The 22223-nt window shown below is 44.8% G+C and overlaps 1 protein-coding gene across 2 annotated transcripts in view; it reads right to left on the reverse strand.

The window, feature by feature from the left end:
- Positions 1 to 2652: 2652 nt before the first annotated feature.
- Cfap52 (cilia and flagella associated protein 52) overlaps positions 2653 to 22223 on the reverse strand; it is a 40864-nt gene continuing 21293 nt past the window's right edge. The window contains exons 7-14 of one of the 2 annotated variants that reach the window (NM_027963.2): positions 17626 to 17726; positions 16764 to 16934; positions 13671 to 13819; positions 9571 to 9716; positions 8576 to 8727; positions 5156 to 5258; positions 4226 to 4337; positions 2653 to 3115 (exon numbers count right to left, since the gene is read on the reverse strand). In NM_027963.2, coding sequence (NP_082239.2) covers positions 2940 to 3115; positions 4226 to 4337; positions 5156 to 5258; positions 8576 to 8727; positions 9571 to 9716; positions 13671 to 13819; positions 16764 to 16934; positions 17626 to 17726 — 1110 coding nt within the window. In that variant the 3' untranslated portion in view covers positions 2653 to 2939. The remainder of the gene's footprint in view (positions 3116 to 4225; positions 4338 to 5155; positions 5259 to 8575; positions 8728 to 9570; positions 9717 to 13670; positions 13820 to 16763; positions 16935 to 17625; positions 17727 to 22223) is intronic. The other variant, XM_006534265.4, reaches the window with a different exon arrangement.

Genomic DNA, 22223 nt, shown 5'->3' on the forward strand with positions numbered 1-22223 from the left:
GAGAGCCAGGTGTGCGGACACCGGGCGAGGGCGGAGCCAGGGGCGGGGCCGCCACGCCACGCCCCACGCGGGAATCCGGCCCTAGGGCAGCGCCCGCCGCCGGGCTCCCGCCCCCGCGGCTGGAGCTGGGAATGCACTCCCTCTGAGCCCGCCTAGTGGACTTCCCCGCCCTTCCTTCCCGCCTTGGAACAGGCCTTTCACCTCGGCTCGCCTTCCCCGCCCATCCCTAAACAGCGTAGCTAACCCGGGGATGGAACCTTCTGAAGCGCCCAGCGAAGCAAAGCCCTGGCTCTGGCTAAGTTTCTGGTCGTGGAAGCCAGATGAAGACTAAGAAAATTGACCGGCGAGCGGTGCCCCTGTTCGTGCCCAGGTGTCCCGAGAGGCGCGCGCTGGCAGCTGTGCAGGTGGGGAGCCCAGGCTCAGGTGCATGCGGTCAGGTGGCGCCACCTCCTTTGCAGCCTTTGCCTACACCGGTCACCCCAGGACCTGAACTGGGAGTGGGAATGCTAGTGGGTTGGGAGTTTGTTTTCTTTTTCTTGCTGTTTTGTTTTGTTTTTTTAAATAACACAATAGGTTACATTCATTTTCCTTAAACTTGGGAGACTTGAACGTCCTGGTTTTCATTGGTGAAGGGAGCTCAGCGAGGTTGAGGCTGTGAAAAGAGAGGAACCGGAATTCGACCCTCCCTGGGTGCACTGCAGAGTTCAGGCTCTTTACAACCCCAGTATTTGCTTGGCAGGAAGTTTTCCGGTTCTCAGGCGCGCCCCCTACTCGGTTGCTGCTTCGCTCCTCCACGCTAAAGCCTGGCTGTATCCTTACCCAATCAGAATTAGTTTGGCCTCGCCCCGCCCTTAATTCCCTGGGTAACCCTGGAGGCCTCTGCTCCTTTTATGCCTTAACTGTCAGGTTTATAATTAATCAGGCAAGGTCTTGCAAAATGAATTTCTCATCAGTTTGTAGCTCAAAAAGAGATCAGCAGCTTTCTGGAGTCAGACTTACATCAGAACCCAAAAATGTGACTTGCTATTTAATAATAAGTGCTCATCATTTATTAAGTATCCCTCCTCGATCTTCACATAGAATTGCAGCAGTTACCTGGTGCCAAAAAGTTGCATAAGTTAAGGATAAAGAAGAAACTGTAATGTGGAGACTTGAAGTGTAAAAAGCCACCATTTACCTTCCTGGGAAAGACATCCACCTAGTTGATAAATTTATAAGGTTCATTTCATGACCCGGATGTACTGAAGGTGCCGTGGTCATAGCAGACTCTGATAAATCATCTCCGGTATTTCACCTTTGAGATCATGTCAAGATCCCCAGCAGGGAGTTTTCATTTGGTAACAGTTTCGGGAGCGGCTGTTGCTTTTGTTTTGCTAGGAGGTTGTTGGTAAGAAGGAGGGAGTCCATCACACTTATGTTGCTCAGGTTTGTCTGGAACTCTCATTCTCAACCTTAGCCTCCTGAGTGCTGGAATCCTGGGTGTGTGTCTCACGACTCACAATAAATGTCTGAGCAGAAATCTATTCTTACTTGGCAAAGTCGAAAACTGGAGCTAGAGTTGGTTTATGAGCTTGCTGTAAAGGCTAATTTTTGATTGTCGATTCGATCAAATTAAGAATCACCTGATGACCCTGTCTCGAAAAACCAAAAAATCCAAAAAAAAAAAAAAAAAAAAAAAGAATCACCTGGTTGGGGGTGGGGGAACTGGAGCGATGGCTCAGCAGTTAGGTTAAACTGCTCTTCCAGAGGTCCAGAGTTCAAGTCCCAGCAACCACATGGTGGCTCACAACCATCTATAAAGGGATCTGATGCCCCCTTCTGGAGAACAGGTGAACATATGATAGTGCACTCATACATTTGCATATATATATTTCAGAGGGACTTTGGGCTATAATAGAGCAGGTAAAGGTATTGGCTACCTGACGACCTGAGTTTGATCTCTGTGAACCACAAGATGCAGAGAGAGAGCTGACTACCCCGATTGTCTTTGGGCTTTTATCTGTGTGCTATAATGGACACACACTAAGAAATTAATAAATATTTTAAAAATCAGCAAGCGATTGAAGCATACCTCTGGATGAGACTGGGAGGGTGACTCTTGAGAGGATTAATAAGTTGGTAAAGACTCAGTCTAAGTCTGAGTGGCGCCATCACGTGGCCTAGGGGCCTGGAGGGAATCAAATGGGTACGGAGAGCCCTCTGCATTCCTCTCTCCTTCCCGTCTTCAGTGACTGAGTGTGTATGCCTCACCAGGAGGGTCTCCCCTAGTGCTGGGGGCAAAGCCACCACGTTCAAAGCAGTGAGTCCGAGTAAGTCATTGCTCTTTAGATTGTTGCTGTCAGGTATGTGGACACAAGCTATACAGGAGTTAACTAATACACCTGCACAAAGACCTGGGTTCAAACCTATACCTATACCTATACCTATACCTATACCTATACCTATACCTATACCTATACCACTTCACCATTGAACTGATCATTTAAAGGGTGAGTTTGGACTAGGGCGATAGCCCTGTGTATGAGGCCCTGGTCTACCACGCACAGGTGAGCTCGCCTCATCTTATTTTTATAAGGAAACAGCATCCTTCTCTGGGAACAGGTCAGGAAGAATGCCTGTGGATTTGGATTTTGTGAGACACAGAAAAGAGATCATGGTCAGAACCTTCTAATTTATTAATAATTTGAAAGTTTATCCAGTACATATATATATATATAGGATAAACTTTCTCTTTAGTATATTTCAATTTCAACATACAATGTAAGATAGTAAGTGTTAACATATTGTATAAAGTAAACAAATAACTTCAAGATAAAGTAATTTGACTATAGGGCAAAAATAGGTGTGAGAAATCAAACCCGGTTCTGGAGTTATGCAAACTTGGCCCTGGACAGGCCTGTGCTCGACACAGGGTGGAAGCTGCGGAGATCCAGAGCCCATCACGAAGCAAATGGGTATTTCCACCTCAAGATGGCTCCATCTGCGCTCACACTGACGATATACTGGTTTCCTGGACTTATCCGCATGGCCATGATGTTGCCGCTGTGCCCCACCCCGACGTGAGTCACTTCACCCTCGTTGTAGTCCCAGACTTTGACCAGATGGTCATGGCCACCTGAAACACAATTGCATGGCGTTGCTGGCAGAGACTCCTAAACAGCCCTGGCCTCACGGAACTGCTTGCTTTTCAACACAGTGTCCCATGTGCCAGCTTGAAGGAAGAAAAATCCATATTTATATAAAGCTTTTTTTGATCTTAAAAAAAAAAAATCTATGTATGTCCTAGTAAATTTAGAGTGGAAAGGAAAGTACCAATCAGAATTAACCACTAAACACACCAGCATCTTATCTCCTTCCACTGTTCACGCATGGAGGCACATTGATGGGTGTCCCAGTGTATGTAGTTTGATACCTTTTTTTTTTTTTTTTTTGGAGGCAGATAAATGTACTACAGGTAAGGTAATATATTACATTGCATCTCTATGTAATATCCCTGGCTGTCCTGGATCTTGCTTTGTAGACCAGGCTGGCCTCCAACTCACAGAGATTCCCCCTGCCTCTGCCTCCTGAGTGCTGGGATTAAAGGCATGTGTCATATCTTTTTGTTTTGTTTTGTTTTGAAGTCAATGTGTTTATGGAACTTTCATTTACTTGAAGCACTTATAAACGTCAAAGAGCCTGGCAGGAAATTATATTAATGCTGTTCCAGTGGACGTGACCTGTGGTTAATGCTCCCCAGACATCACGGAATTCAACAGCAAGCAAACAAACAAAGCAAACTGCTGGTTAGGAGCCCAGTGAAAAAGAGCACTGGTGGTCTACCTCTTATCCTAGCACTCGGGAGCCTGAGGCAGGAGGATCACTAATTCAAGGCCAGCCTGAGCTACATACAGTAAGACATAGTTCAAAACAAAAACAATAAAAACAACCCCCCAAAAAATGCATAGAAAAGCGAGTAGAAGTCTCGGGACATTTAAAGCCTCATTTCTGCCCCAAAGAGCAAACATAGCCATGTAAAGTGGGGCTTTTCTCTGGGCTCTACTCAGATGTCTTCCTTCACTGAAGTGTCTTTTGGACCTTTCCAGCTTTGGTGGTGGGCCGTCCTGGGCTGAATGTAACCAAGGTGTCCTTAAGACCCTCTACTAGCTCTTCTGACTATCCCCACCCCCAGCCCCACCCCCGCCAAGGGTACAACCCTGATTTACTAATCTTATCCAAGACTAACCTGTAACAAAGTGCCCTCCTTCCTGAGTGATATCCATACCATTGATGGACCCAGACAAGGAGCCTTCCAACTCTCTGATTACTGATCCATCAAATACTTCCCAGTAAGCAATCTGGAACGTAGGAGAAGGAGTTAGACAGGAGTCAGTGCTGTAGAACCATCCACACACATGCTAACAAAAGATGCCTGCACTTTATATAGAAAGTAGCAAAAATACACCATGGGAGGGGACCAGTTGGAATTATAAATAGGCCATGGCGAGGGGGTGGAGGAACCATCTTATTATTCTTAGTATTGGTTTTGAAGTTTGCATGCTATTTAAAGAGATGTTGATATGCGATAAACCTGGGGTGACAGAGATTTTTGATAAGGCGAAGCAGATTGAGTCTGCTGCCCCGTGTAAAATAAAGAGCCACGGATGGGTCGGCTCCTGCGATCTGAGGAGGAGGGCTGAGCTGCAGGCCCAGTGGGAGGGAAAGTATGGGGAGTGAGAGTTCTGGAGACTGGGCTTTGCTAAGTCACTGGCTCCTCCCCTCCGCCCCGCCCCCCGCCCCGCCCCGCCCCCACCCCACCTGTCCTGTGACTGGACTGGATCTCGTCTTGCTCTACCACCACCACCACCAACAACAACAACCCCACCCACCTCCCATCTTTATCCACCGCCAAAGCCAAACTACAACTTGCTTTTCTGGACTAAACCAGCAACATAATTCCAGACTGCGAACACTATGTGAATAGCTGATAGACTGTTTAGGACATAATTAATGACCTTAAAAAAAAAAGTCTTGGGCATGTTGGGGAAAAAAAAAAAAGATTGGGTAAAGATGCAGTTCACCCCCAAGCCCCACCCCAAGCAATTTTCCAGGCATTCACAAGTGATTGGATCTGCAGACATGAAGCTCTAGGCAGTGGAGGGCCGCGGGCACCTACCTTCCTGTCTGTGCCACTGGTGATGATCTGGAATTCTTCCGGGTGGTAACAAACACACTGGAATAGGGTGTTGGCCAGGATCATCTGATTCCTTCTAAGTCGCCTGGAAGTAAATTCAAATGCTATGGAACCTGACTTTGCCCCCTCCTGCTCCCCCCCCCCCGAAAAAAAACCCTTATTTGTCACACAGTGTGCAGTTGGACAAGCTTGGAAGGGGTTGTTTTTTTTTTTTCTCTGACTTCTTATGCTAATCACACAATAGAACTTGGGTTTGGTGGGGTTTCTTGTTTGTTTGTTTTGGGTTTTGTTGTTTTCATTTTGTTTCTGTTTTTGTTTTTGTCGAGACAGATATCTGCAGAGCTGGAGAGATGGTTCAGTTAAGATCATGTACTGCTCTTGCAGGGGACCAAACTCAGGTTCCCAGAATAGGCATCAGGCCACTCACAATTGCCTATAAATTTATTCCAAGAAATCTGATGCCCTCTTTTGGCTAAACATGTATGTACATGTAATTTAAAAAAAAATTTTTTTAATAGACTCCTAGCTGCTTTATCCTGTACTTATGTCTTCTCCCACCAAATCTGTCACCAATTGTAAAAAGGCACAGGCAAAAGGTGATTCCCCTTCCTAAAGACACGGCATGAAACTAGAGCAACAGTAAACTCTAGACAGAAGGATGGAGAAGGTGCTGATTCAGGTCCAGCCCATCACCTCTCACACAAAAACCTGGATTCCCAAGGCCACCTTTGGAGTCACGTGGTAGTCCCTAGACTCTGAATGCCAAAGGGTGGGGAAAGCTTGTTTCAAAGGGATATTATTGGGCCCACCCGTTCTGATCTGGAGTCAGAAGGCTGGGATGGAAGGCCAGAGATCTGTATCTGAAGTCAGCCATTCCACTGACTGTTATGTGCACACAAGTTTGAGATCCCCTGCCTTAGACACCACAGAAAAACAGCATGTTTCAGACTTCAGCCAGCCATTCCACTGACTGTTATGTGCACACAAGTTTGAGATCCCCTGCCTTAGACACCACAGAAAAACAGCATGTTTCAGACTTTGGTGGACTCAGGAATATGCATAGACTTTTCCACCTAAACATCCCTAGGAAATCTAAAATGGTCTGAACTCTGAAACTTTTTGTCAGTATTGAAGGAAGGGAGGGAGGGAGGGAGGGAGGGAGGGAGGGAGGGAGGGAGAGAGAAGGTTTTGGAGGACTTGGGGATTTGAGATTAGGCTGCCTGACCAAGAAGCATGGCTGTATCTAGTGTTGCTGGTGGCTGTCTCACAGGCCCAGATCCTAGCTGAAAATGCACACTCTGCAATTTCTTCTTATACTAGAAGCTTTCAAACACAGTATTTGAGCTGACGATTTTTAAAGACTTTTGGCACATCTTAAATATTCCTGCTGCACAAAAGGAAGGTGTTAAAGATTTGAGCCGGTCACAAAAACCAGCCACTGATAAAAACTCAGATACCCCTTCTTGGTACATACTTTCCCAATGCAGAGGTCACATGTCTATGGGTATGGGCCTTGAATCAGTAACTCCACTTGGGAACTTATTAGACATGCAGAAACACAGGTATCATCTAAATGTATTCAATGAAAAGCTACATGCAGAGTTCTTGGGGGGTGCTTTGCCCGAGTGTGTGTGTGTGTGTGTGTGTTCCGATGTGCATGTGGAGGCCAGAAGTTGACATTGGTTGTCTTCCTCACTCGATCTCCACCTTGTATGTTTTTGAGGCAGGATCTCTCACTGACCCTCGAGCCCCTGGTTCAGCTACAGAAAGCCCAGGGATCCGCCTGCCACTGCCTCCCAAGTGCTGAGGCTCTAGGTGTGCACCAGTCAGGTTCGTGTGCTAAGACTTCACCATCTAGACTGTATCCACAGCCCTGCGTTCAGATTCCTAAGAAGTTAACCAAAAATGCTCTGCTTTTGCCTTCAGTCCTCGCTCCCCTCTCTCCAAGCAGGGACAGTTCAGCTGGGCATGGTGACACACACCCTCACTCACAGCCACTTGAGAGGCTGATGTGGAAGGATCTCTCGAGCCAAGGGATTCAAGACCAGTCTGACAGCACAATGGTACCCCATCTCAAAAAAGGAGGGACATAGTCTTTGACCAGCTGCATCCCTTTGCCCCTGTGTACTTAGCCTCTTTAGACAGTCATGCAAAGGCTGTGCATCCCAGGGGGAGCGATGGTTGGAGGAAGATTGGGGGAAAGGGTTTGGTTCCAAAATAAAAACATGGGGAAAAAAATCTACAGCCAAAAAATTTTTTTAAAATCATCTTTGAAAACTCTCTGAATGGCTCCTATGGTGAAGTTCACGTGTTTGAGGCTGAGTAGTTTGGCATTGACATCTTTGGGTCTGTGACTTACAGTGTAAGCAGTCTCTGGGAATGTGCCCCTCCCAGTGCCCCCTCCCCAGGCAGGCTCATGACCTAGCAGGATGACAAGAAGAACGTCTTGCCCTGTAACTTTCCTTGTTAATTTGCAACATTTAGGTTGAGTGGAGTCACATTAAGTCATGCGTCACCACATATATCTGGAAAACTACTTCCCTGTCTGCCCCAGAAACATCTGATATTCTTCCTGGAGACCATATTTTCCCTGTTGGAATCTATAGCCCTTGGATAGCCAAGGAGACCAAGGTCTTCTCAGAACCTTTTACTGCTGTGATGGTTAATCTTCATTGTCAACTTGCCTGGATTTAGCGTCACCTAGGAGATACACATTTGGGCACATCTGTAAGAATTTCTCCAGGCAGGGTCAGTTGAGTAGGAAAGGCCACCTGGATGCACTGTTCCTTTAACTAGGATTCTTGACTGGATAAGGAGGAGAGTGTGGGACTGGAGCTATGACTCGGTGGTTAAGGGCACAGGCTGCTCTTCCAGAGGACCAGGAAAACGGCGGTGTGCTTCCTAGCATCCACGTGGTTGCTCACAACCATCTATAACTCCAACTGCAGGGGATCTGGTGCCCTCTTCTGATCTCTGCAGGCACCAGGTGTGCATATGGTACATAGACATATATGTAGCCAAAACACTCATACAGGTAAAATAAAAATAAAGCTCCCACCCCCCCCCACACCAAAAAAAAAAAAAACCCCTTAAGGGAAAAGGCAAGCCAAATGTCACAGGCATTTGTCTCCCTCCTAACTGCAGGTAGACTCAACATGACCAACAGCCTCCTCAGACTCCTGCTGCCATGTCTCCCCACCATAACGGACTGTATTCTCAAACCAGGAGCCAGAATAAACCCTTTATTCCTCGAGTTGCTTTGGGGAAATATGTTGTCTCAACAATGAGAAAAGAGACCGATGCAACCTCCTTGGGATCTTTGCTTCTGTTCAGCAGAATGCTGGCAGTGTTTGGGCTTTTGTATGTGTTGTGCTGTCCTCCCTACCCATCCCAGGTACTTACACGAGGTCCCAAATGATGCATGTCCCATCGGTGCTGGCAGTGACACACTCCTCGTTGTTCTTCTTCACCCTGATGCAGGACACGGAAGACTTGTGCTCCTTCAGAGCCTCCTCCAGCTTCTGAGTCTGGCAGCCTACCTGCCACACCCTCACCTGTGGGCACCAAAGCACAGGCTAGCAACACAAACCCAGGACTTTGGAAGGGAGCAAGAAAGATACAGTGTTTCCATCTCTGCTGGGTGTGACTTATTTAACTCGGGTCCCATTTCAGCCAGACAGGATGAGAATGCCACACTTCTGGGCAGGAAGTGTGTATGAGATGTGACCATCTTCCCATGAATAGTGTGGAGAGTGCTGCTACCAATCTCCAGACCTGCTTCTACTTTGGGAGAAAACGATCAGGCTCCCGCCATGAGAAATCAATATTGCAAGGGCCTCTGCTAAGCCCAGAGGAAGAACCTGTCTCCTCACTTCTGCTGAGCATTGCTCTCAAATTTCTCATGCCATCAGGAAAGCTCTTGCTACCCAGAGCCATATTTAAACTTTCATATCAGCTATTCAGTTTTAATCATTGGAAACTGATGTTATTCATCCTCAGAGGATCAAATAGCCATTGTCTTTTATATATTGAAAAAGAGCCTCTGAATTCTAGTGCAGGTGCGTATTGAAAAATGAAATGGAGAGGTCGATAAAAGGACTCAGGCATTTCTGAGCACTGCCTGCTCTTCCAGAGGACCTGGGTTTCATTCCCTGAAACCCATATAGCTGCTAACAACTGTCTGTAACTCCAGCCCCATAGAGGGATCCTATGCCCTCTTCTGGCCTCTTGCAGCACTGCACACACATAGCATAGATACATGACACGCAGACATCCATAAACATAAACATAAATAAAATTTAAATAAAAGAAAAGTGAAAAAATGGATAGCCTCCTATGAGTTAGTTGCTCTGAGATTAAAGGCTTTTTTTTTTCCTAATATAGTTTTAGAACTGTACCTCCCCTTCTCCTCCTCCACTGATGATCCTTTTACAGTCACTGGTGGTAGCAATGGCCGTCACTCCGATCCTGTGAGCACTGTTAATGGTGTACATCAGCCGACCTGATTCTGGAGCAAAGGCTCTGATTTTTCCATCATCCCATGCTGACGGGAGAAAGAGACAAAAGGCAGGTTGGCCCAGTGGAGATACCGCCTTTCTCTGCAGATTGACACCCTCCCGAATCACCAATAAGAGTGAAAACTGGAAGAAATGGTAGCAGCAGACTGAGAGGCTTGCCCTAGCCCCTGTCAATACTCTTGTGCCCTTCTCCCCAACCTCCCAAACTGGTCACTCTCTGAAAGGGGGAGGAAGAGGCTTGCCTGGAGTGCACCTGCCTGCCGTGGATCTCAAGCAGGGGAGGAAGCCTGTTCTTACTTACCTGAGTTGTAGACCTCCACCCTCATCCATGTAGTTTTTCATTTTGTTGTTGTTTTTGGAGACAGAGTTTCCCTTTGTAGCCCTGGTTGTCCTGGAACTTACTCTGTAGACCAGGCTAACTTCTAACTCACAGAGATCTGCCTGCCTCTGCCTTCCAAGTACCAGGATCAAAGGCGTGCCGTCACCTCTGCCCATCACTTATGTAATTGTTAAGCCACACCAGGGATGCATCAGTTTACAGTTCCAAATAACCTCTGCCTTCTCATCTCCCCATTGTCATTGTTATTTGAGACAAGGTTGCAGTTTGTAGCCCAGGCTGCTCACCCTTAGTTCTCCTGCCTCGGCCTGATCTGAGTCCTCTCAATAGCTCCTCCCCTGCACTCCTGCTTACAATTAGTTATCTATTAGAGGTTGGGATGCACTTTTAAAAAAACTCAGTCACCTTTCTGATCAAGATCTCAAAGTTTTCCCCACTGTCCTAGAATTAAAATCCAACTTTTAAAACCTACTGATTTTTTTGAAGCATGTATATACATGTGGGAGTGTGTACATGTAAAGGCAGGTGCCCAAGGAGGGTAAGAAGAGAGCATCAGATCCCCTGGACCTGAGATATAGAGCGTTTGTGGCCTGCCTGGCATGGGTGCTGGGAACTGAACTCTGCAAGACTTCCAGCCACTGGGGCTTCTCTCCAGCCCCCAAATCCAACTCTTCAGTCTGAACACTAACTTGGACCTGGTGCTCACCTCCCTCTCCATCCCTTTGCTACCACTCTTCCTGAGGCCACGCCCCTCCTCTGACTAATGAGCTCCAGACACAGTGACCCCTTAAATACAGCAAATGCTTTCCCACCTCAGAACCTCTGCACTTGCAATGCCCTCTACCTGGAATACCTGTCCCCCCGGACTGTGTGCAGCAGGCACTTGCTGTCGGCCTTAGTGCTGTCTCTTGAGCTTAGCAAGTTTAAATCGGATGCCCAAGGTGGACCCCATTTCGGCAAAGACTTGAGGAAATGAAAGGGAAGGAAGAGACAAGCCATGGAGGTGTTTGGAGGAAGAACATTCCAGGCCAACTGAACTTAGCTAAAGTAAGACCTGGATGTCCATTGTGCAAGTATTGGGGGGGAAGCAGGTTGAGAAGAAGAGATAAGAAGTGGGGAGTGGAATAGAGAAGGTCCTACAGGGACTTGCATGTGATTGCTAGGACTTTGACTTTGTCGGGTGAGGAGGAGGAGGAGGCTTGAAAAGCCCAGCAAATGGCTTTCATTTAACATTTTAAAATGGATTTTTTGGTTCGTGTGTAGAGAACTGACTGGAGAGAAGATAGACAGGTGGGCTAGAGTAGGGGCAAGCAAAAGCAATAGAAGAGATGAAGTAGAAGATGAAGCAATAGAAGTAGATGAACTACTGAACTCTTAACCGCTCTGTGGTTAAGAGCACTGGCTGCTCTTCCAGAGGTCCTGAGTTCAATTCTCAGCAACCACACGGTGGCTCACAACCATCTGTAATAGAATCTGATTCCCTCTTCTGGTGTGCATGAAAACAGAGCACTCATGTACATTAGATAAATGAATAAATCTTTGAAAAAAAGGAAGGAAGAGAAGGAGGAAGGAATGAACGAACGAACTATTGGAGAGATCTAGAAGTGTGGCTGATGGCAGGGACCAGGGTGGAGAAGGCAACCAGTGACAGACCAACCTATGGCTGTCCTTTGAGATGGAGCCACTGGAGCACATAGATAAGGGAAAAAGAGAAATAGAGTAGGGGTAGGGATGACTCTAAGATCTCCTTGTCCAAGGACTGGTCAGTTCTGGGTACAATGTAAGCCCCTGGGGGGTGGGGGGGAGACATAGGGGAGGGAGAGTGGACAAGGAGGAAACAGAGCCAAGCAAAGAGGGGATGGGCCCCTAGATCTCTGTCTTAACAGCTTCACTCAGAACAACTTGGCTTTCCCCTGATGTAAGCCAATACATTTATTTTTGACTAATGGGGAAATTTGATATAGGTTACTCATAAGATGATATTAAGAAACTATTGTTTCACAAGAAAATATTTTTAGAGCCATATACTGAAATATTTAGAGGAGGACTAATGTGGTATCTATAATTTGGGAGGGGGTGGGTTTCTTGAGTCAGGATATCCTGTGGCCTGGGCTAGCATCAACCTTACCAAGAATGATCTTGAACTCCTAATGCCCCTGCCTGTACCTCCCAATGCCAGAAGACTAGGTGTTCACCACTGTGCTCAGCTCATACCATCTATTGTTTATGTTAAAACATTAGTTTGGGGCTGGAGAGATGGCTCAGTGATTAAGAGCACTGACTGCTTTTCCAGAGGTTCTAAGTTCAATTCCAGAAACCACATGGTGGCTCACATCTGTAATGGGATCAGATGCCCTTTTCTGGTGTGTCTGAAGACAGCTATAGTGTACTCATATAAATAAAATAAATAAATCCTTAAAAATAAACAAAACCAAGAAAACAAAAAACCATTAGTTTGGCATTAACTGTATTTTTTTTTTCCTTTTAAAGACTGGAGAGATGGCTCAGCGGTTAAGAATGGTAAGCTGCTATTCCAGAGGACCCAGGTTCAATTCCTAGTAGCTATATGCCTGTAACTCCAGTTAGAGGGAATCCAGTGGTTTCTCTTGTCTCTGTAGACACCAGGCAAGCACGTGATATACAGACATATGTACATACATGCAAAGCACACATATACATAAAAATAATAAACAAACAAATAAAACTTTACCTTTTACCAACACTTGGGAGGCAGAGTCAGGAAGATCAGGAGCTCAAGGCCATTTTAAACTACATATCAAGTTCAAGACCAGTGAGACCCTTAGAATAACAACAGCAGCAGCAAAACAAAACTACCAGCATGCACATACAGTTGTGTGCATGAATGCAAAATTAAAAAGGATTCTTTGAGGCATTTCTTAGTTTGAGTTGGGTTTTTCTCTCTTATACAAACACGCTCTAAGGCAAGGCCCTATTCATCCTAAGCCTCCAATCCATTTAGCATCAACTATTTTTCCTACTATGAAAAATAGCCCTGGTACATGGAACAGTTTGAGAGACATAGTTCTTCCCAGCTAGGAAACCTCCTGGGTAGAAGGGATCGCCAAGGAGAGACTAGACCCTAAGGTCTAGTGCTCAACCTGTGGGTCGGGACTCCTTTGGGAGTAGACGACCCTTTCACATATCAGATATCCTGCATATCATATATTTACATAATTCATATCAGGTATGTTATAATTTATAACAGTAGGAATATTACAGCTAGGAAGTAGCAACAAAATAATTTTATGGTCATCAAAATAATTTTGGGGGGATTCACCACAACATGTGGAATTGCATTAAAGGGTTAATCAGCAGAAAAGCCAAGTGAGTCTGAGTAAGGCTATTGAAACAGAGACCTAGGAGCCCATCCACTCTTTTCTTGGCTCTGCATCGGGAAGTTGAGAACGACTGCCCTTAAGGGAAGGAGGGTGGATGGCAGAAGGTTGCCCCTGAGGATCCACATGTAGGCACTAGTGGACAATAAGAATGGTTACACCTCAGCCAGAACTGGATCCAAACCTCCACTGGAATCGACTACCAAGTCTTCTGTTGTTTGGTTGCTGGTTCGAGACAGAGTCTCATGTAGCACAGGCTGGCCTCTAGAGCTCGAGGATCCCCTTACCTGAGATGATGCTCTTCCCATCTCTCATGAAGTCAATGCCATGGCAGGTCATGTTGGGCACCGTGATCCGAAGCAGCTCCCGTTTGGACATGGTGTGCCACACCCTGATGTCTTTCTTGGCACAGGTAGCAAACAGCTCAGCAGTACCACTACAAAGGAGTCATCCAGGGATAAGAGGTGCAGCCATCAAAGATACACAGCGTTTGGTGTGCTTTGGGTATTAAATGTGCCTCGTGAGGATGTGGGGCAGCACGCCCTTTGGATGCTAATTACCTAAAGGTGTGATGTGAGAGATTTCTCATGTGGAGAGACACCCAATTCCTCCCATTCTCTAAGGAAAAAATCTTTTGTCATCTTGGAACAAAGTTTTTAATAAAGAGAAAGCTGATTTGAAATCTTTCTAAATCTTGATTAAATCGGAGACATAGTCATATTACTTCATCTTAAACTACTTTTGGGGATTTAGTTGACACACACACAAATATCTGTGTATGTTTGGTATATATGGATTAATCTGGAGGCCTGTATACATCTAACCAAGTAGCATTTCTTGAGATAAATATATATCCATAGAATATCTTTATTTAAAAAGCAAATTCCAATGAAGTTGAAGTCTTGTTAGGACCACAAAGAAGAAAATGGCAACATGGTCAAATTCACATTTGCACCTTTTATTTTGTTTAGTTCTGAGAAAATAAGAAATTGTGAACAAAGAAAAGTATCCCTGAGTAATTAATTGGTCAGTCGGGCCACTTGTAAATGGGATATAGATTACCAAGGTGTCAGATGAGTATAGATTATTCTAATTTTTATACAAAAGGGAGTGATATTAGGGTAAAAGAAACCATCTGGTTTATAAGTGTAGTCTGGGAAAGCTGACCTTTAAACATTCCTCAAGCAATGTCTCCATTTCATCTTAAACACGTTTCAAAAGTATTTGAGTCTCACTTTACTCACTTTAGAATTAATAGGGAGAAAAAGTAGACCCTTCTGCACACTTGAGTTGTGTTCGGAGTTGAAATTAGGTGGCAAAGGAGAACTCCGAAAAATTGTCCTCTGACCTGTACATGTGTACTGTGGCACACATGCAAATGTATACACACACACACACACACACACACACACACACACAATTAAATTAATAAAGTGTAAATGCAACAAAGAAAATAAAGCCATACAAACCCCAAATAGGTTGACATTCGATGTTTACATAAAATTGAACATATATATAGTTTTAAAAAAATATCCTCATAGTGGCTGGAGAAATGGCTCAGTGGTTCTCTTCCAGAGAACTTGAGTTTGGTTTTTCAACTTTCTACTAACTCCAGGCCAAGAGATCTGATATACCTTCTTTTGGCCTCTGTAGATACATGTATACACACACACACATACACACACGAGAGAGAGAGAGAGAGAGAGAGAGAGAGAGAGAGAGAGAGAGAATAAAATCTTTAAGTATATCCTTATAAAAAGCACTAAAACAAGAAAATTGTATACATTGATTCCCCCAAACTCCTTAAAGGAAAAATGGAACCTGGCTAGACAGTGAAGAATCACTTCAATGGGAAGCACAAACTCTTCTCTCTCAGAAAATCCCAAAGACCTGAACCCGAAGGACTCAGGAACCAAAGTTGCAGCTCATTACATGGGGGTCTGAGTTCTGAAACAGGCTCGCATCTGAGGAACAACAATTCTGGTGTCTGAAGTCCAAGCTAAACACAAGAGGCTCAGAGCAAAAACTGTCTTTGTTAACTATAACAACCAACGTGCTTCAAAATCAAGTAGTGCCACAAAGTGACCCAGGATCCTTCTGTAAATATCAGAACTGCCAGTGGATGGTTGTCTTGGGTGAGATTATCAGGAAAAGCAGCCATTACAACCCAGGAGACCACATGTCCATCACAAGAAAGAAAGAAAGAAAGAAAGAAAGAAAGAAAGAAAGAAAGAAAGAAAGAAAGAAAGAAAGAAAGAAAGAAAGAGACAGAGAGAGAGAGAGAAAGAAAGAAAGAGAAAAAGAAAAGAAAGAAAAAGGAAAGAAAGGAAAGAAAGAGAAAGAAAGAAAGAAAGAAAAAGAAAAGAAAAGAAAAGAAAGAAAGAAAGAGAAAGAAAGAAAGAAAGAAAGAAAGAAAGAAAGAAAGAAAGAAAGAAAAAGCAAAGGCTGCTAGATCAGAGAAACTCAGGGACACCAACAAATGACTGGAATAAATTGTGAAAACAGATGAGCAGACATTGCTGTGCATGGTGATGCCCACCCATGATCCCAGCACTCAGGACACGGAACCGGAAGGATCAGGAAGGAGTTCAAGACTCCAGCCAGCGTCGGATGTTGAGGCCCCGCCTTAAACAAAATTCAGCCAGAGAAGAGGTAGTTCGGTGATTCTTTTTTTCTCAGATGGCTTTGGGAACTCACAGAAAAGCTCTCCTGGGAGTGTGCCCTTCCCGCAATGGGCCAGCGTTTTCCATGTATTTCTTGATGTGTGCACATGTGCTTTTGCCACAACAGGTGAGCGGAGGTTGGAGGGCATTGTGGGAGAGGTTCTGATGTTTTAGTGTGTGGGTCCAGGAGTCCCTTAAAATCAGCTTGTCAGGCACGTGCCTTCACCCAGTAAACCATCTCACTTGCCCAAGCACTTTAAACGTGTGTCACTCTTGCCCAGCATTTTAAAAACATGCAAAGGAAAGGAAGGAAAACAAAGGTAACTGTGTGGTAAAGGCATTTTTTTTTTAAAGCCCATTAGAAGGCTGGAGAGATGGCCAGCAGTTAAGAGCACTGGTTGCTCTTCCAAGACCTGGGTTCTGATTTCTGACACTCACATGGCGACTCAAAATAGTCTGCAACTCCAGTTCCAGGGACTCTGATTGCTGTTTCTGGCCTCTGCAGCCACTGCATGCATGCAGCCAAAACACCCATAACCCTTAAAATAAAAATAAATAGGTCTTCCTAGGTCCAATAAAATAATTCAGTACACTTGAAAAGTTTGATCAGGAAAATATAGTGCTATTAAGGAATCTTGAAAGCAATTATATAGAGCAGAATTCCTTTGCGTGCTGCATCAAATTTCTACCTTCTAACGGTCCTCTTCTTCTACTTACAATGGAAAGACAATGTCCTGGACAGCTTCAAAGTGACAAGTTGCAATGAGAGTCTCTTTGAAATCGGTGAAGTTAACGCGGTAGATGTGCGATTCTTCCGTCCCCACAAAAAACTGGTGTCCTTCTCCCCGGAGCGTGATAGAGGTGATACCACCTTGCAGCTGGACTTTCCTTCGGGGGTAATGCACAAAAGTGAAGCAGAGTCATTCAACCAGCAAGCATTTGCCCACCTGATTGCAGAGAAAACAAAACCAGTCACGTGGATGGGCCCTCGAGGAGGTGACACAGCTGAGAAGGCCTGAGTTAGTCACAGTGTTGCACACCCATGATCAGGAGGGAGGGGGTTGACAGTGTGGGTTAAAGTAGTCAAGGAAGGTCTGCTAGGGAGATGTGGTCTGAAACAGTTTGTACCTTAAAAATTAGGGGGAATGCCTCATATTTCCAGTATCATGTCCTAGTATAGTGTACGCAAAGTCATGTACTTATTTATCAAAAGGGCAGTGTGCCTCTGGGTTAAACTTTAGTTTGGTTTAACATGAAATTTTTCATGGAAAAGAAACCACTAGCTCTGTCATTCCAGCTATGTACACACTTAGTAACAAGATGAAAATTTTTAACCAGATATGAATTTCTTTCAAACAGGGCCTCACTGTGTAGCCACAAATGGCTTGGAACTCTGTAGAACAGGCTGGGCAAATCCCACAGAGATCCACCTGCCTCTGCCTCCCGAGCGCTGGGATTAAAGGCATGAGCCACCATGCTCACAATATGGTTCTTCTGATATCGTTCAGTTGTTGGATGTAAGTGGACCTCTCTCTAGTGGGTCTCCACCTACCCCAGCTCTGTGGTGTGTAGAACTTACTTGATAGGCTTGTAGCTGGGGCTTTTACAGAAGATCAGCAAGCCAGCTCCAGAGCCGACCAACAAACCACCCATCTTCAGGCACCTGAGAGCCGACACTCCCTACGGGGAGAAACAGTGCTAGAAAAGAGCTAAAGGGTTTGTCATTAAAACTCAAGGCAGCACCTGACGCAGGGAGCACCTGACACAGGGAGCACCTGACACAGGGAGCACCTGACACAGAGAGCATCTGACAACAGGGAGCATGGCTGATGCTCAAGGCACACACGATGTTTGGTGAGGCTCATGATGTACCTCCAGGTTGGCCAAGAACATTCAACGCCAACGGCAAGTTCGTGTCTTAGGAGGTAGCCTTCCTGACCTGCAAGCAGTAGGCAAGCTTCACCATCCTTCCTCCCTAAGGTCTCCTGTGCATTTGAACAGACTGAGTATTAGTGCCCAGATATCCATCCGCTCAAGCTCAGCTGCAGCAGGAGGCAGAAGCACCGCCTCGGTAAGCTGGGTCTTCAGTTGCCATGGTTTCCACCAGAACTGAATTCATATAAATGCAGGGTCCAATGTGATACCCAAAGACAGCATGGGACAGTTCTTACGATTGGGTGATTATATTTTCTGAGCTAAGGCATATGGTATACAACCTTACCAATAGTTGGAAACACATTTAAAGTTCCAGACGGTCTTCAACTATATGGAGGAATGATGGCCAGCTCATAGTATGCTCCATAAAGGTTCTAATCGAAAATGTGCATGACTACCATGATTTGAGTGTATGCCTCAACAAGGGTCAGTGATGGAACCTACACCCCAGGGCAAAAGTGCTGGGAAACAGAGCCCGATGGGCAGTTCAAGAACCTGGTGTGGTGGCGCACACCTTTGATCCTAGCAGTTGGGAGCCAGAGGCAGGTGGATCTCAGTGAGTTCCAGGCCATCCAAAACCCTATCTCAAAAAGAGAAAAGGGAAGGGAAAAAAAGGCCATGAAGCCTCTGTCCCCATGGATTGCATTGGTTATAAAGAGAACGGCTTATCACTAACAGTGAATTTAGCTCAATATGGAAATGCTCACCTAGCTGCGTTTCTAGCTACTTCGAAGGCTCAGAGAGGGAGACCATGTGATCTCCAGACTTAGTAAAAAGTGACTCTTGCTCTTTCAATGTTGGTGATCTTTATATTCTGGGAAGAAATGGGATGATGCAGCCCATGGTCCTTCACCAGAGGCAAACACTGAGCTCTGAAAAGCTCCAGCCTCCAGGATCATGGCCTGAATGAACTTCCAGGTTAGAACCACCTCGTCGCCAGCATTCTGTTACAGCTATGCAGAACCCACCGAGGCAATGGCTGTCACTTTATTTGAAAGCATTCAGCACTCACGGTTGATGATTTGATAGGCTTATGTCTTAATGAGCGAGCTTCGAGGGCTGGGCTTACAGCTCGATGACAGGAGTGCTTACCTAGTTTTGGGTTTCATCTCCAGCACCGCAAGGAAAAACAACAACAAAAGCAAAAAATAATAAAAATAAAAACAAATAAACAAAAAAACCCCCCAAGGTTTGAATAGTGAAAAATAAATATATCCTTTCAAGTTTCTTTAAGCTGGTTTTTGCCTGTTCTGACTTGAAAGGCATTCATTCCACGGTGTCTGAGAAGAAAAGCAAAAAGCAAAGGCTGGAGAGTAAGAGAGCAGAGGAGGTACCGTGTGCATTAGCAGAGATGTCTTTGCCAAATGTTCCGACTCTGTGGCTTGACCTCTCAACCTCTCGGTGATGCCTTTTGCACAGCTTAAACTCTGTTAACAAGGCCCCTCTCATGCACTCTGGGATGGCTCTGATAATTCTCAACTTGACTATGTCTGGAGTCAACTAAGACCCAGAAGTCTTAGTTCAACTATGCCCATAAAGGGTTTTCTTGATTGGGTCATTTGAAATGAAAAAGACCAACCCTAAATCTGGGCCACACCTTCTGGTGGCAGCACATATAAAAGGACAGAAGAAAGGAGTATTTGCTTTTTGCCTGCTTGCCCTCACTTGGCTGGCAAGATCATCTATTCCGTTCCTGAAGTGTCCTTTGCTGGTAGTAGAGCCTACTTCTTTGCGTTTCTAATGCAGAAAGAAGACTTTCAGCTCTCTAGGACTTAATGGGGCTCCATCACCAAAAGTTGGGATAGCTGGGACAACCAGTGTCATGAACTGAACAAGTCCAAATCCTTAGCGTTTCTGTCAGGAAATAGTCACTGTCAGACCGCAGCCTATACATCACTCAAATAAATCCCATATATATAATATATATTGCATATATCACACATTATATATAACACGATGTATATATTTTATGATAGGATATATTATATATTACATTTAATATAGAACATACAATATATATATACACACAATATACAACGTATACACACTATACAATATTATATACATTCTATCATCTCTGTTCCTTTAGAGAACTCCAACTAACACATCTTTCCTGGACTGTGTTTACATGCTGTTTAATATGCCATCACTAAACCTCAGGTCATGCTTTTTCCAAAAATTATCCTCTGTAAGTTTTACATTTTATTTTTAGCTCTGCAATCCAGTATGAGTTCATCTGTGAAGGGTTAAGGTTGGTGTCAGGATCACTGTGAGGGTTTCGGTTTGGGGTACATGGGTTGAACATATAGGTGCCCACTTGTACCAGCATCATTTGCAAGAACTGTCCTTTCTCCATTGGGTCGTCTTGGCTCCCCTGTCAGTGTTAAGAACAGTTGTGCAGGTCTGCTTCTGGGCTATTTTGTTTTACCTATCTACTTTTTCATTAAAATCACACAGCCTTTATTACTGTAGCCTTCTGGTAGGCTTTGGAATCGGGCCTTCTAACTCCTTCAGCTTAGCTCTTCGGTGGGTATGCGGGCTGCTCTGGATCTGTTGCTGTTTTTTTTTATCACTGTTAGAATCAGGTTCTCAGCACCTCTAATTAACTCTGGGTTTAGGTCATGATTACATTAAATCTCTAAATCCAGTCGGAAGAACTGGCTTCCTCTCTTTCCCTCTCTCTCCCTCCCTGCCCTTTCTTCTCTTTCTCTTTCTCTCTCTCTCCCTCTGTCTCTCTCTCTGTGTCTCTCTGTCTCTCTGCCTCTCTCTCTCTCTCTCTCTCTCTCTCTCTCTCTCTCTGTGTGTGTGTGTGTGTGTGTGTGTGTGTGTGTGTGTGTGTGTTTTAGCAGACACTCATGTAGCTCAGGCTGGACTTGAGCTCACAAGATAGCCAAGGAGAGCTGTGAACTCCTGATCCTTCTGCCAGGAGTTCCCATGCCTGGCTGGGAGCCCGAGTGCAAGAACCGACATTTAAACAACAGTGTCTCCCTAGCCCCAAACACACACTATTTCTCTCTTACTTCTCTGATGACTTTCATTTGTTTTGTTGTTTTCTCATTGAGACCTTGTAAAACATCCTGTTTTTATTGTTACTGTTATTACCACAGTCAACTTCTTCCAATGTAGTACCATGTATCTATCCCATAGGCCAATTTCAAACCATGATGATTCTTGGCCTCTTTCTTTGGGGATCAAACATTTAAGGAGAGTTTCTTCTTTTTTTGTTTTTTGTTTTGTTTTGTTTTGTTTGTTTGTTTGTTTTGTTTTGTTTTGTTTTTTTCCTAGACAGGGTTTCTCTGTATAGCCTTGGCTGTCCTGGAACTCACTTTGTAGACCAGGCTGGCCTCGAACTCAGAAATCTGCCTGCCTCTGCCTCTTGAGTGCTCAGATTAAAGGTGTGTGCCACCACACTGGCTATTTAAGGAGAGTTTCAAAATGAGTAACTTTTGATTTTCCAACAAGGCGTCTTCACTGCCACCTCTTTTGCTTCCATCCCTCAGAGATCTTTGCTTTCCGACCACATGAAGGCTGACCTTGAACCCCTGCTTTGTAGGATTAACCAACGGCCCTGAAATGATCAGCCATGCAAGAACTGGGAGGGGGCTTAAATGCCAGAGGTTTGAGGGGCTCTACTGCAGCCAGCTTAGTAGAGGCTTAGCTCCCTAGTACTGTTCAGGCATTAAAACAAAACAAATACAAAGAAACCATGCCTATCAGTAGTTTTCAAGTAGTGTCTTCAGATAGCCTTTGGAGACCTAGCAGGCTTTGGAACTGGCAGGGTTCTAGGCTATGTCTCCCTTTGCTCTGATTGGCCTTGTTTTTATATGCTTAGTATTAGAATCTATCTCCCTGAAAAACTTTGGAAAACCACTGGTCTAGGCCACACTTTGATTATTTCTAAATACTCCTCTATCTGTACTATCTGTATTGGGCTTCTTCCTGTTTTTTTTTTTTTCCTGTACTTCTTTAAAAGCTTGAATATAAAATAATAATATGATTAAGGAAACTGACATTTTCTCAAGAGGACTGCATAGTATTTCAGTTTCTTGAGAATGTGTGTTAAGTGGGAAAGTAGATGTGCTCCCATAGGCACCATCTGTTCTGATATCAGAAATGAGAGGGCAGGTGCGGACTTAGCACGCAAACTTCCCAACTCCAAGTCTAGTGAGAGCAGCCTTTGGAACTTTCTGGGCACGTTACAGATAGCTGTCGTTGTATAATGTCATCATTCAGAAGTGAATC

This window comes from Mus musculus, chromosome 11 (genome assembly GCF_000001635.26).
Source record: "Mus musculus strain C57BL/6J chromosome 11, GRCm38.p6 C57BL/6J".
NCBI lineage: Eukaryota > Metazoa > Chordata > Mammalia > Rodentia > Muridae > Mus > Mus musculus.